The sequence below is a fragment of the Setaria viridis genome, chromosome 5, assembly GCF_005286985.2.
Source record: "Setaria viridis chromosome 5, Setaria_viridis_v4.0, whole genome shotgun sequence".
Lineage (NCBI taxonomy): Eukaryota > Viridiplantae > Streptophyta > Magnoliopsida > Poales > Poaceae > Setaria > Setaria viridis.
In genome coordinates this window covers 29,009,945-29,025,393 of record NC_048267.2, presented here as the reverse complement: position 1 = coordinate 29,025,393, position 15,449 = coordinate 29,009,945, and the positions used below count along the sequence as shown (strand labels likewise).

Here is a 15,449-nt window from a genome sequence, read left to right as displayed (position 1 = left end):
CGCCGGCCCACAAACCCAGCTCCAACACCGACCAGGCGAGCCAAGTCGTCCTCCGTCGCACCCGAGCCGTCCGCCCCCATCACCCCTCCGGGAACCAACGGCCCGCGTGAATCTACCAACCGCCAACGCCGCCGCGTCGTCGTCCCGTCCCCCCCGTCGCCTCGCCTCGCCTCCCCGCCCGTGGCCGCGGTCGCGCCCACGATAAGGCTACTCCTCGTGTCCACTAAAACCGAGACCCAGCTCCAGAGTAAAAAGGGTAAACAAAAGGGGGAGCTCCTCTCTCCAAGTCACGCGCCTCCCACCTCGCCGGCGACGCCCGCCCTCCTCCGCCGCCATGAGCGCGCTCCAGGCCTCCCTCCTCCTCCGCCCGCTCCCCTCGCCGCTGCCCCCGCGGCGCCGGCTGCCGCTCCCCTCCGCGTCCGCCTCCTTCCCCCGCGCGGCCCCCGCGCACCCCCGCGCCCCGCTCTGCCTCCGCGCATTGGCACCCGACGCTCCGCAGCCCGCCGCCCCCGACCCGCCCGCGGCTGCCGCGTCCTCGGCTGCCGCGGCGGCGGCCGAGCCCGAGCCCGAGCCTGAGGCGGAGGCGGAGGCCACGAGCGCGGGGGCCGCGGCGCAACCCGCGGTGATGAGCGGGAAGGAGGAGCTGGAGGACATGGTGGACAAGGCGAAGGCCTGGGTCGTGGCGGTCGCGGCCGCGGTGGTTGCCGCGGTTAGGAGGTTCGTCGACTGGGTGGTGTCGGGGGACTGGATGAGCTTTTGGCCCTTCTGGCGGCCCGACCGCCGTCTGCAAGGGCTGATCGATGACGCGGACGCCAACCCCAACGACGCCGCCAAGCAGAGCGCGCTCCTCCACGAGCTCAACAAGTTCAGGTGCGGTGTTGACTCTGAGAAATGGGCGAATGTAGTTCTGATTCAGTAAATTGCGTGGTGATTTGGACGCTTTGGATGGTTTGACTTGACATCGAAGGAATCAATCCTAGGAATGTTTTGACAAGTTTGTGGGTAGGATTTCCAACTTTTGTGATGTTGAGTTGATTCTGCACCCTAGATATACCTGATGTGCTGATTTGCCGATTTCAAAAATTATCAAGAAACAATGTGAGGAGTGGCTGATTATTCATACTGTTGGATCATTGCCCGGAGAAAGCACAAATCATGGATATGCTGAAATTTCTAGCCAAACCGTCCAATTTCTCTTATGGTTGGAGCCCTGGTATCTGCACAATCATTATTAGTGGTTGTATTATTGACACATGCTGCGGAGTTCTTTTGTGTGCTATCTTTGGTACTATTTAGACATTTATAATGGCAATGGGTGAAACAATTTTGTTCTTCTCCTTTTTTGTTTGCACTGAAAATCGTAAGAAATCCTCTACTTAGAAACTACAGAATGGAATCTTTCTCCAACTTGATTTCTCATTTTTTGGTGTGCATTGAAATTATGGCAGCCCGGAAGATGTCATTAAAAGGTTTGAGCAAAGAAGCCATGCTGTGGATAGCAAGGGGGTTGCAGAGTACCTTCGGGCACTTGTTCTCACCAATGCTATAGCTGATTACCTTCCAGATGAACAATCTGGGAGGTCTGCAAGTCTGCCAGCCCTGGTAAGTTTCTTTTGCAATCTTTTATCCCTTTATACCACATTTGGTAACTTAAGAGAAATCCTTCTATATGCCACCCAATGCCCATCCGAGTTCCCAAGTACTGGATTGATCAATCTATAACCATGTTTTTATTAGGGATGATCAAGGAAGTATACTGTTGAGACATATTTTTCAAGTAAAACTTGTTTGTTTCTTTGTACTGATAAACAATGCTGTCATCCTGGATCCTGCAAAAGCTCAAAGCTTCTAACTTCCTTATATCACCATTCCTTCTGTACTATGGTTTCTGTCCGCTGTCATTCTGTGTTGACTTCTACTGCCCTACATTTTTAGTCACCATGTTGTAACCACTTCTTCACTCTCTGTAATATGCATTTATGTCAGTAGTTGCAAGAGTTGAAGCAGCGTGTATCCGGGAATGAGGACAAACCTTTCATGAACCCTGGGATATCAGAAAAGCAACCGTTACATGTAGTAATGGTGAGTTACCAGACCTTTAAATCGTGCTATTGGTTTATTGTTCATGATCATTTTTGATAGCCTAGGGTCCAGATTATTGTGATGTTAATCCTCAAATCGTGCTATTTATTGGTTTTCATGAATTTCATTGTTTCATCAGGTTGACCCCAAAACAACTGGTAGATCAACACGGTTTGCTCAAGAGATCTTCTCAACTATCTTGTTTACAATTGCTGTTGGAGTCATGTGGTATGCTCAACCTTTCATGATTTCTACTTGCTAGTATTTTGCTAATTCATACTTATCTATTACACTATGGTGTTCATATCAACCTCTTTCGTTCTCTTCCAACTTGGCTTTTAAGTCATTGAGATGTATTTAGCTTGAATCAACCAGCCTCACGAGACCAAATTTTCAATTTGATGACATGATGCAAATTGAACAGAATTCCCAGTTTCCTACTCTCTTGTGGTTTAAGTCAGGCACATAATTGTTATGTCATACCCAGACTTCTAATGATCATAGTTTCTTTCTACAGGATGTGATACCACTAGAAAGTTTTTTTTTTTGAAAAAACTTAGTGCATTCATTGTAGAGAATTGAGAAACAATTCTGTTATTCCTTATGAAATGAATAATTGTATGAATCTGTTAATTACTGGGGCCAAACTTCTTATATTGAACTATTTATGTTTACTTTGTTGATGCCCACTGTGTATTTTGTTCCAGGGTGATGGGTGCTGCTGCTCTTCAAAAGTATATTGGTAGCTTAGGTGGAATTGGGGCATCTGGTGTTGGTTCTAGCTCATCGTATTCCCCAAAAGAGATAAATAAGGATATCATGCCAGAGAAGGTATGCGATTACCACTTCATAAAATATTTTATGCAAGAAAAAATATGTTGGTCCACTTTGAGTTAATACATAAACTGTTGTGGTGTTTTTCTTTTGTACTATACTATCTTCATTGTGTTTTTTTTTATTAATGTGATTTCTTGGTACAGAAACAAATACACATTCAATCGATCCGTTTCTGTTACAGAATGTCAAGACATTTAAAGACGTCAAAGGTTGTGATGATGCAAAAAGGGAACTTGAGGAGGTAGTTGAGTATCTAAAAAACCCTTCAAAGTTCACTCGCCTTGGTGGAAAGCTACCAAAGGTAATCACTCTATGCCATACTGCAAGTAACATTTTGTCATTACCTCGCTCTTTGAATTCCTCTAGATATATCTGTCATTTTTAATTGGCTGATTTAGCTGTTGTAATTCTTGCTGTATACTAAATTCTCACCTTTCTATTTTTCTTTTGCAGGGCATACTTTTGACTGGTGCTCCAGGAACTGGGAAAACACTACTTGCAAAGGTAAACTTGTTTGGAGGTCTCATCAATTGTTTGATGTGTTCTATATTTTCTCTTGCAAGGGAGAAGCTCACACGAATAGACGGTTGAGCATGGCTTAGCTATATTATATTACTTCTTGCACTTCACACTAATCTTTTTTGTTTATACATATACACAATAGTGCCATCTCCAGCTGTTTCCCTTTGAAGGAACTCCCTTTCCTCTGTTGCTATAAGCTAGGACCATATCATCTACTCCTCATTATATCCTATATAGAGCAGCTGTCTTAGTTATCTGATATTTTTTTATGCTACTGCTGTTTCCTTTGAACAAACAATACCTTACTGGGTCTGGCCTTTTGCTCTAGGCCATTGCTGGAGAAGCTGGTGTACCATTCTTTTACCGAGCAGGTTCTGAATTTGAGGAAATGTAAGATCTCTTGTATGGTGCTATTTGGCCTTAAAATTTTCTTGTGTTTTTCTGTAAATTTATTCTACCGATTGTAATTTTGTCTTTCTTAAAGCAGAAAATAATCCATGGTCCATGCCTGCAATTTAAATGTATTTCATAATGTTGTTGAAATGCTACTAAAACTATACCTTCTTAGCATTCATGACAAATACAAGTCTGTAACATCTGGAATTTAAAATCACCATGCTATTAATGTTTATTTTGTACCTTATTATCAAAGTTTCCTTGTTTAACCATGACTTACCTTCACCATCTTCTCAGGTTTGTTGGTGTTGGTGCTCGGAGAGTGAGGTCATTGTTTCAAGCTGCAAAGAAGAAGGTATTTACACTTTTTCTCTCAACACATTAACACTTTCTCTCTGTCTATGGTTTTATTGATCAGAACCAGCTACCTTGGTGAACTTTCATTTACTCACTTTCTTTGACCACCCTATGTAATTTGAGTATGCAGTGCAGATATATTATTATCGCATTGTCTTATATTAAGTTGATAATAACTTATTGTTTTTTTTCCAGAAGGGTAAATGTTGAACTTTTTTTGCTGTCATCACAAAAAGAAAGTCCCATCCAGAAATATTATTTATGATCTGACTGGTCAAACTTCCTTTACTTTGACTGCAAATATGTTTGGAAGGGAACAAAACTGTTATAGTTTGGTAAATGAATAATCATATTATATATATGTTATGAAATGTGCTCCTGAAATGCAATATTTTTTTTGTGTTTTACTAACATATTATTATGGTAACTGGTGATCAAAATTGTGTATTGGAGACTGATCTTGCCCAAAGAATCATGTATCCTTGAATACAGGGAACACTGTCGTTTAGCCAGCTTTAACGATCTTTCTCTTTACAGGCACCGTGCATTGTCTTCATTGATGAAATAGATGCTGTGGGTTCAACTAGAAAACAGTGGGAAGGACACACAAAGAAAACACTGCATCAACTTCTTGTTGAGATGGATGGGTTTGAACAAAATGAGGTAAGTCATTTAGTCTATCACTTAATTGAATAAGCACTGTACTCGATCTGACTCTTTCCAATTGATATGTATCTTACAGGGAATAATTGTAATGGCTGCAACAAACTTGCCAGACATTCTTGATCCTGCACTCACGCGACCTGGTAGATTTGATAGGCATGTAAGTCACCTGAGCAAATGTTTTCCTGATCCTGTTGAAGAGTAGAAATTGAGTACTGAGCATGGTGCAAAAAGCAAATTGATTAATTCTGTCGAGCTTTTTTGCTAGATTGTTGTCCCAAGCCCAGATGTGCGGGGTCGCCAAGAGATTCTGGAGCTCTATTTGCAAGACAAGCCAGTGGCCAATGATGTAGATATCAATGCAATTGCCCGTAGTACACCCGGCTTTAATGGGGCTGGTATGTACATTTCCCCTTGTTCCATTACTGTGGAAGTAGTACTTCACATTTCATTTATAAAAGCACCATGAGGGATTTCCTATAGGGACAGGGATAGGGATTGGGTAATTCTTTTCATTAAGAGATCATTTTCCTGATTTCACTTTATCATTTATGAATCCAGGTCCAAACATTTCTTTGAGTATAAATATAATATTAAACATTTTTCATTTTAAGAAAATATATTATAAATACTTTGAGTATAATGTTTTGGATCTTGTACCAATATTCTGACATTTCTTTGTTTATTTCTGTTAGACCTAGCAAACCTTGTAAATATTGCAGCGATTAAGGCTGCAGTTGAAGGTGCTGACAAGTTGACTGCTGGACAGTTGGAGTTTGCCAAAGATCGTATTATCATGGGAACTGAGAGGAAATCAATGTTCATATCTGATGAATCGAGAAAGGCATGTTTATTCTTGTTATTTTTCCTTTCCGGCAAGTAAAAAGAGCAAGATGTTATAATATCATTTTTTCTTAATTTATTCCAGTATATAATCAATTACTTCTTTTTTCTTTCATTAGCTTACTGCCTACCATGAAAGTGGACATGCTATTGTTGCACTCAACACCCAGGGTGCTCACCCCATTCACAAGGCTACTATCCTTCCTCGTGGGTCTGCCCTTGGAATGGTCACACAACTCCCCTCACAAGACGAGACTTCTATTAGCAAGAAACAACTCTTGGCACGTCTTGATGTTTGCATGGGTGGGAGGGTTGCTGAAGAGCTGATCTTTGGGGAAGACAATGTTACAACTGGAGCAAGAAATGATCTTCATACTGCAACAGAGCTTGCTCAATACATGGTGATTATTTGTCTGCTGGGAAATATTTTTGTATTAGTTGTGTTAAGTGACTTAACTAACTATGACTTCACAGGTATCAAACTGTGGGATGAGTGATGCTATTGGTCCTGTGCATGTGAAAGAGCGGCCAAGTGTAGAGATGCAATCAAGGATTGATGCTGAGGTACTTTTTCATAGGTCTTGTGCTCAATTATACTGATGAGTGATGACATTACGACTTACTATTTCATTTGCTAAACTTTTAAGGAGGTCTATTCCTATTTTTTTTTGTTAAATGCTAGCTCATGTTGTATGTTCCTATCATTATCAAGTATAAAGTATATCACTGGTGTAAGCTCGCGATCAATGTGTGCGCAGTCTGCATTAACTAGTCTAGTGTTCAAAATGTGGTTGGCTGCATTGCGGGCCTTAATGAAGTGGCTGTGATTTCCTCTTGCATTTTCTGATTACATGGCCTTGCAGGTGGTGAAGCTCCTACGAGAGGCTTATGGGCGGGTCAAGCGTTTGCTTAAGAAGGTTTGTCTCGCAACCATGATCATTTCTGCTCCAGCATGATCACCATGTAACGCCAGATTCTTATGCCTCAAGCCCTCAATACTGATTCATCGTTCCAAACCTTTTTCAGCACGAGAAGCAATTGCATGCTTTAGCGAATGCGCTGCTGGAGCATGAAACACTTACTGCAGATGAGATCAACAAAGTAGTTCATCCATACCAAGAAGAACCCCAGTTCTCCTTCCAAGATGAGGAGTTTGCCCTCACTTAAAAGATTCTTTTGTTGCATCCAGACAGCACTCGCCAACTGTGAATTGTAAATCCATGTACAGTAAGTGGCGCCAAGATGAACCATGGAGGTTCTTTCAGATGTCCCCCTTCTGTAAAATAGGGCACAATACCTGTGGTGCATTTTCTTCACGGCACCATTTTCATTTGGTGAACAGGAAAACATCAGAAGATGAGATTTGCAGAGGGTGGTGCACGCTTATTGATAGTTCTTTCAATGGAAGACCACCAAGGCCCCTGGCAAAGCTTTGGGTTGCAAAGCCCCTCCATACTTTTAGTTTAGCTAGGAGAGAGATAGGTGTAACATTGATGTTCCGAATGCTAGGTTTCTGGCTAGGGCCATGTTTTTACATTGTTCTTTTCACCTTTTTGTTGACATTTGTTGTAAGAACCCGTACATAAATCTGTTGATTCATGGTTAAACAATATATCTGCAAAGTATTCATACTGCTGGCAAACTTTGATTTCCCTCCATGTTTTGTTTTGGTTTTCTTTGTCAGACATGCATTTCAAACTGGCGCACTTGTGTCATTGTGTGAGGACGCCCAGGGATGGCCTGGAGGTGCTTGCGGAGAGGAGCTGTAGCGGCGTAGCGCTCTGCTTGATCTAGAAGAAATTAGGTGGTGTTTGGTTGGCTCAAATGTAACGTAATCTGATTACAGAAGATAACGAATCCCATTACATATGTTTGGTTGCGGTGGTTTATAATCAATTGACACTGTAATCGAATCCCTTACCTAAATAAAGCTTGTTACCCCTCCTCCCCCACCGTAATCAGATATAGCACCTACACCGTAATCAGATATAGCACCTACACGGTAATCTGATTCCCTTTGCGTTTACATTACCTTGCGTTTACATTACCTTAGCACGAACCTAATCTGATTCCCTTTGCGTTTACATTACCTTAGCACGAACTTTGCGTTTACATTACCTTAGCACGAACCAAACGCTATCTTAGTTGCATAACTCAGCAATTCACTGTGCAGCAATTCACAGTGCTGAATTGCTCAGGAGTTCTATTCCAAAGGTTTCATTTCCATTGAAACAAGAAGTTTACAGGTGGAATTCATACATTCCCTCACACGAACCCATGACAAAACCCATCATCGTTCATCGTCTTATTCAGCAGCCTGCAGATCTTTGCCGGCCACCAGGACACCGAACATCTGGACAATGCTTACAATTTGCACACGAACCTACAAAGCTGAAGAGAAAGCTGTACTCCTCTATTTACCTCGTGCAGAAGAAACGAAAGAACCAAAGAATGTACACTGCTCAAGCGAGCAAAGCCAAGGAATGCAAATGCAATTGCAAAGTTGCAGACCAGGTTAGGATCTCACTACGCCTCGGAGACCAGCTCCTTGTTGCTGACAGCGACCGGCGCCGGGATGACGGTGCCGGCGATCCCGGGCCACCAGTACTGCTGCAGCCGCTCGACGCCCGGCAGTTGCCAGACGATCTCCGGCTGCTTCCTGCGCCGCGGGGGCGCCCTGGCCAGCGCGCTGAGCGCCCTGAAGTAGTTGCTGGACTCGTGGTCCCGTAGGATGGCGCCCCCGGCGCCGTAGGCCGACAGGTCGCTCAGCGTCTCGAGCGGGTGCGGCGAGTTGAGGAAGGCGCGCAGCGCGCTGGCCACCAGCGCCCTCGGCGCGGCGTCGTCAGGTTCCAGCCGGAACAGCGCCGCGCCCTCGGGCAGGAACGGGTGCCGCGGCGACGCGCTGCTGTCGGGCTGCAGGATGTACGTGGCGCCCATGGGCGTGTACAGCGCCCTGTGCGTGTTGAGGCACGGGTGGGTGCGGAGCACGCCGTTGAGGCGCTTGAGCACCGCGATGGCGTGGCCCGGGTAGCGGCACGAGAATGCCCTGGGCACGATGTCCCGGTGCATGGCCACGGACCGGACGTGCCCCTCGCCGAGGCCCAGCGCCTCCAGCACGCGGTGGCCGCCGCAGAACACGGAGGGCGCGCCGAACGTGACCACGGGGTGGAGCGCCTCGGGCGCCACCACCCCGCGCGCCAGCAGCATCAGGCTGACCAGCAGCGCGAGGCTGCCGCCGAGCGAGTGGCCCGTGAGCCGCAGCCGCGCGCGCTCGCCGTGCGCCGCCAGGTGCACCTCGATCTCCGGCATCACCTGCTCGTAGATGCCCTTGGCGGCCTCGTAGATGCCGCGGTGCACCAGCACCCCCGTGCCCTCGAACTCGGTGGGCTCGAACAGGAGGTTGGCCTGCCACGATTCCAGCGAGTCGGAGCCCTGGATGACGAAGCACCGGGTGCGCGCGTCCGCCTCGTCGCACGCGAACCACTCGCACGGCGACGACAGCGGCGACCGCAGGTCGCGCGCCGCCTCCTGCCGCGCCTCGTCCTCCGCGGCCACCACCGCCGTCACCGTCGACGCCGCCATGTACGCGGCCACGCCCGAGTTGTACAGCCTGCCCTGCCCCGCCTGCTGCTCATGCCGCGGCGGCGTGCCGAACGAGAGCAGGCCGCGCGCGCGTGCGCGGACGTAGGACGCGGCCGATGCCGCCACCTCGTAGGCCAGGTGGGACCGGATCGGCCGGCGAGGCTGCGGGCCGGAGGCCACCTCGTACGCCGGCGCGGTGCGCGGCCGGGTGGAGTCCGCGTCCAGCTTGGCGCTTATGATGCCGGCCTCGGCCTTCTTCTCCAGCGACGACGTCACGAACCGCAATCCGTAATGCTTCTTCAGCTCCTCAACCTGAAATCACAACACGAAATCAGTCGATCTTCTTCGGATGCTGTTACTCGCATCGCAATGATGCGCTTCATTCAACAGGCTAAAAGTAACAAATTCCAGTAAAAAATCAAAATAACGAGCATTGATTAAATTACCGAGAACAAGAATGGTGGAAACATTCAAATATCCAAAATTAAAACCGAAAGGCATGCCGCAATCACATCAAAATCATAGCAATGTTTGAATACTGGACATAATTTGGCTTTCGATTTGCCGGTATATGCAACTTTCCAGCCAACTACCTGGAGGAAACAGCAGAAAACTACGTGCAGATATTTCTTCTTTAATTCCAGAAAACTGCACGTAGACTACGGCACGAACCTAACAGCGAAAACAGCCACGAATTTATTCAATAATAATCACAGGGCATAATGGAAAAATAATTGACGCGCAAGTTGTCCTTAGTGGGGCTAACAAATTACGAGGGTGTTGCACCTAATTTGTGTGCATGAGGACTGATCGGAAACCATCGTTTCTTGCTAGCAATCGGCGAATTGAAGCCCCGATCCTACCAAAATGTGGCACCATTAAAGACGATTCCTCCATACCGAGAAATTTTTTAATTCGAGTCAGCCCCACAAAATTCTTCCAAAAAATTAAAAAGAAAATGCAGCGACAAGTGGCAGTGGACCCGAATGCACCTCCAGGCCCAGCCTGTAGGCTCGAGGATGCCTCCCCCCGCTTGTGATTAGTTGAGCAGCACGAGGATTTAGATCAGCCAATCTCGGCCGTCGGGGCCCGAACGGACGGCTAGGGGTTTATCATTTCGATGATCTTTAGTAGCTGTGGGATGGCGCACCTTGATCTCGGGGATGACGTAAGCCATGTTGCAGAGGAAGGCCAGCTGCGCGAAGAGCCGCGCCTCGCCTAGCGGGGCCCGCGCCAGCAGCTTGCCGAAGGAGTGCTGGTCCCACCTGGCGTCCTCCGCCGCCGCCTCCTCGTCGTCGTCGTCGTAGCTCACGCCGCAGCCGCCGTCGTGGTCCGCGTCGAGACGGTAGACGTCGTCGTCGTCGTCCTCGTCGTCGAGGACGTCGCGCTTGGTCGGGTCGTGGAAGCGCGACCGCAGCTCAAGGAGGCGTTCGAGCCAGTGCGCCTCGTGCCTCCGGGCGGCCGGCATTTCCGGCTCCGGCTCGGCCTCGGGTGGCGGCGGCGGGTCGTCCGCGACGGTGAGGAGGCGGGACCCGTCGCCGCCGCCGTCGGGGAGCGGCGGCGGGCGCAGCGGCGCGGCGTCGAACTGGAACGGGAAGACGCCGATGGAGCGGCTGGTGGTGAGCGCGGCGCCCGCGGCACCGCCCCGGCGGGAGCAGCGGAGGTGCGGCTCGGAGCGCGAGCGCCGGATGCCGGCGTGCATGGTCGACGGTTCCCTGATCCTGCCCCCGGGCCGCCGGGGCCCCGCCGACGACGCCGCCGCCGCCGCCGCGGCGCCCGCGGCCGCGACGCTCGCCACCATGTGTCGTCAACGTCGCTTCCCACTCGATCAGGCGGCGGTGCTCCGGCTCCCGGATCTTGGAGGCGGACAGGCGAAGTCGCGGCGGAGTAATTAAGCTGGGCAGCAGCCCGCTGGCGCGCGGCGGGGGAGGATGGTTGGCGTTGGTGGTTAGCTTCTTGGTGGCGACCAGCTCCAGCTCCAGCTAGAGGCAGCAGGGACGGGTTCGGTTGGTCAGCCCGTGCGTGGGAGGGAGCACGGGGGAATTCTGCAAATGGCGATGTGGGCTTTAATAGCGCACAGTTCGGGCAGGTCGCGTGCTGGAAACCCAGGGTGGGTGCCGCCGTGCCGGGGGAAAAACTGAGTCCACGTCATATTAAATTATTAAATATTAAGATATTAATTAAAATATTAAATATAGGTTAATTATAAAACTAATTGTATAAATGAAAACTAATTTGCAAGACGAATCTATTAACTTAATTAATCTATAATTAGCACATATTTACTTTAGCATCACAAGATCAAATCATGGACTAATTAAATTCAATAAATTCGTCTTACGAATTAGCTTTCATTTATGCCATTGGTTTTGTAGTTAACCTATTTAATACCCCTAATTAGTATTTAGACTCATTTAGTTCTAACTAAAGTTTAGTCCTGGTCACATTGAATGTTTAGATACTAATTAAGAGTATTAAATATAGACTAATTACAAAATCAATTGCACAGATCGAGACTAATTCGCGAGACGAATCTATTAAGCTTAATTAGTCCATGATTCGATAATGTGATGCTATAGTAAACATGTGTTAATCATGAATTAATTAGACTTAATATATTCGTCTCACGAATTAGCCTCCATCTGTGTAATTAGTTTTATAATTAACTCATGTTTAGTCCTCCTAATTAACCTCCAAAGATTCGATATGACATGGACTAAACTTTAGCTCAAGAATCTAAACACCTCCTTAAACATAAAATTTGGTCCCTGTAACCAAACATCCCTAATAACTTTTTGGTCCCGTAACCAATCATCCCTAATAACTCTCAGTCTCCGGTGAGTAGCTAGGCAAATGACCGTGCTGACCTCAGGGCATGGACCGTGCCGCCAATGTATCCGAGGGGTATTTCCGGGAATACTGATGAGTAAAAGTCGCGGGCGGACCGGGAGAGAAAAAAAAAAGATCGCAGCAGCGTCGGCCGGCTTCGGGGTCTCCGCCACCGCCAGGGAGGAAAGCGAGGGGGGGAGTAGGCAGCACGGCTCGGTTTCGGCGCCCGCCGGGACGTGTTGCTTTCCGAGCGCGGCCTCGGCTATACTATACAATCCTAGTCTGTTCCTACTTCCTGCTTTCTACCGTCCTAGTAGACGGCTGCGGCATACGATTCAGCTGTCGTTTCAGCGCGGAAGATGTGAAAAAATGGGGTTTGGCACCACCAATGCATGATGCACACCGTACACGCGCCCGACACGTTTTGGTTTGACATGGGTTTGGGTTTTGCAGGTTTTACAAGTTTTCCAACCGCCGCACCGACGCCAAATGAAGCGCAAAACAGTTAGCTTGGGTGGAGTGAGTACCAACAAAAATCAAATCGCGCTAGTTGTAAACTCCGGCGTATGTTTTTTAGCGGGAGCTCTGCCTTTCATTTAATAAGAAAAGAGTTTAAAGAACAGAAGCAAACGGCACTTATGCCGCTGCAGTCATGCAAGAATGCCCCAACATAGGGTGTTATAAAAAAAAACTATGTGATCTAAGTTAGGACCCGAAACGTCCGTCTACATTGCTCTATACATTCCTTTGTTCGCTCTGCTACCTAACGCACTGTTAGGAGCTTGTTTTTGAAAATTCGCCGGTTACACTATTTCCATATATTTCACATAATGTAGATGGTCATTCTGTTAAAATCTCGCCACTGATTTTTTTGACATACTTTTCCGCTTCCTCCCACCAATCTCTAATGTTGCTGAAATTTGAGGGGTGTGCAAATTGCTCCCATACAGAAACTTGGTTCCAAACCGCTTGAGCGCAGGGCAGAGTAGGCAGAGCTAACTCCGGCGTATGGTATGCGGGATTTCATATAAAAACTCCCTGATAGTTACTCCAAACACCGTTATTTTTGGCTCAACTATGTCCGTTACCACTACCGAACTCCCTCCACAGCTCGATTTGTTTTTCCGTCCGGACAAGAGCTTGAGTGGCAGGAGCGCCTTTGGGATTCTGATGACCGAAAAAAAAAATTATAGTACGAAGCGGTTGGGTTTCTTGAGACGTCGGAGGAGACGAGGCGGAGACGGCGTCCCTTGCGTGGACGCCAGCAACGAGCCAACGATGCGGAAACCTTGTAGCACCCTATAGCGGTTGTCAGGCGCATACTATATTGGTGACGGGGTGGAGGGATCCAGTGACAGCGATCGATTAATCAGCGACCAATATAGTTAGAGCATTTTGTATCATCTTTTGTAGAGAAAATGAAAGTTCAGCTCATTGGAGAATCTTTTGTAGAATCTACTACTACGCAGTACAATGTTTGATTAGCGAGTACTGGCTGCTAGCACTTTTACCATTATTATACACAAAATTCCAATTCCGTCGCTAATTGCAAGGAGAGCAATCTTGTCAGCTTGTTGCTCGACTGGTGAGAGTGTGAGACCACTTGCTAGCTTTGTTGGTCATTACTAAACCCTCATGGTCCTCTCGGATGCATCGAGCGTGCTCCATCATCATGGCCCCCATGTGATGATCCACCAAGAGCCAACATTTTTATATGCCGAGATGCCGCCATCGAGCGTGGTCTGCCATGTTTCCTCTGACGCCGACGACAAAATTACATTGCTGGTCGGCGGCACATCTCGGTCTAGCTGTGGCTCTCTTTGCTCTGCTAATCGCCTCGGTGCGTGTCATCTGATCTCACGAGGCGAGGGGGGACACTCCTTTTTAGCGCTGCATCCGCATGCATGATCCATACATGCGGGCGGCGATGGGTCGTCGCTTCTCGCATTATACGACAAGGGGTGGAAATGGTGATGGACGAGGACGAGTAATGAGAGTGACGACTGACGGATGGTCGTGTGGGGGGAAGCCCCACGTACCCGTGTTGAAACGAACGCCGGTCGTCGAGTCTTCAATGCCATGCCCGGGCCGGGGCGGTTGTTGATGCCTTCCAGCAGAGAGTGCAGGCGTGCCAGACGGCCAGACGGCCAGAGGCCATGTAGTATGCGCGTACTGCGACGCGGGCGGGTGTGGTGTGATGGGATGAATTGAGAGATTCAATGGCGATGAATGCCACCATGGACGGCCGGGCCATGCGTAAAGCTAAAAGCTGGCTCGCCGGGTACCACGACCCACGACGGGCGGTGGACGCCCACGTCGCTCTGTTCTGGTGCGCGGTGTGCCCTGCGATGCATTCACTTCCTCCCCCATCGATCGGCGCCACGGCCGGGGACGCGCGCTCCCCTCTCGAGTTCGGGGCGCGCGGCCTTTTCGGTGTCGAGGACACGTCGCGCGGCGGGGAGCGGTGGCGCCTAGCGCGCATGTGCGGACGCACGCAGGCAGCAGCGCGGACGGTGGCTGACAGAGGCAGGAGAGCGCGGAAGAGGAGCAAGCCCGCCCGCCCAGGTGGTGCGCTGCATGCTGCGCGCGCTCCTGCGGCACCGCCTGGCGCGAACCACTTGGCATCCGGTTAGCGCTGCCGCTGCCCATCTTCATCAGATTCCCTTCTCCGCCTGGCTGCATGCGTGCGCTGCGTGGCGCCACTCTGCCCCGTTGGTTTCCTAGTTACCGGTAGCCTATGGGATGGACATGCATGTCTGCGTTAATATAGATATTTATTTTTTAATGTGGATGTTAAATGAACAGATTCGATTTTTATTATCTGGTTTCATATTCGTATTCGATAAAAATGTAAAATATCCGACATTATCCGTATCCGCAAAGAAAACTTATTCATAGTACTAAATACTAATTACAATGATATTAATTTTAATATTGCTAATAAAATAATTATTTACACTATTGAAACTTTTAAAAAAAATTATCCATACGACAAATGACTAATTATGTTAACCTAATATTACTAGTAATATATAATGGTAAAATTTAATTAATTTTAATATGACTAATCATATTAATTCTAAATCTATTATATTATTTATTAAATGCATAAATCATATTTAAATGTATTAAGAACTTATTTTTATTATTAAATGATATATATTTATATAAATACTTATTTTGATATTTATTTTGATATATTTAATTATTTATTAATGAGTATGTTATTTTTAATAAGATATCTATTATGTACTATGCTAATAATTTACTCCCGTAACATGATTTTTTATCAATTATAAAACCACGGATAAAGCAAAATTGATACTCGTTACGATGCT

At 47.6% G+C, this 15,449-nt stretch overlaps 2 protein-coding genes across 2 annotated transcripts; one reads left to right on the top strand and one right to left on the bottom strand.

The window, feature by feature from the left end:
- The first annotated feature begins 231 nt into the window (after positions 1-231).
- On the top strand, positions 232-7,342 carry LOC117857857 (ATP-dependent zinc metalloprotease FTSH 9, chloroplastic/mitochondrial). The gene is made up of 17 exons (XM_034740749.2): positions 232-870; positions 1,449-1,602; positions 1,990-2,082; positions 2,222-2,310; positions 2,790-2,913; positions 3,101-3,220; positions 3,373-3,423; positions 3,770-3,831; positions 4,135-4,192; positions 4,732-4,857; positions 4,937-5,017; positions 5,126-5,255; positions 5,553-5,701; positions 5,820-6,101; positions 6,175-6,264; positions 6,564-6,617; positions 6,727-7,342. Exons 1-17 carry the CDS (start codon positions 335-337, stop codon positions 6,865-6,867), a joined length of 2,340 nt encoding a protein of 779 aa, XP_034596640.1. The 5' UTR covers positions 232-334; the 3' UTR covers positions 6,868-7,342.
- A 559-nt stretch (positions 7,343-7,901) lies between these two features.
- On the bottom strand, positions 7,902-11,344 carry LOC117855094 (phospholipase A1 PLIP1, chloroplastic). Its single transcript, XM_034737369.2, has 2 exons — positions 10,433-11,344; positions 7,902-9,594 (listed from the first exon to the last, which is right to left on the bottom strand). Exons 1-2 carry the CDS (start codon positions 11,081-11,083, stop codon positions 8,227-8,229), a joined length of 2,019 nt encoding a protein of 672 aa, XP_034593260.1. The 5' UTR covers positions 11,084-11,344; the 3' UTR covers positions 7,902-8,226.
- Between the last annotated feature and the right edge of the window lie 4,105 nt (positions 11,345-15,449).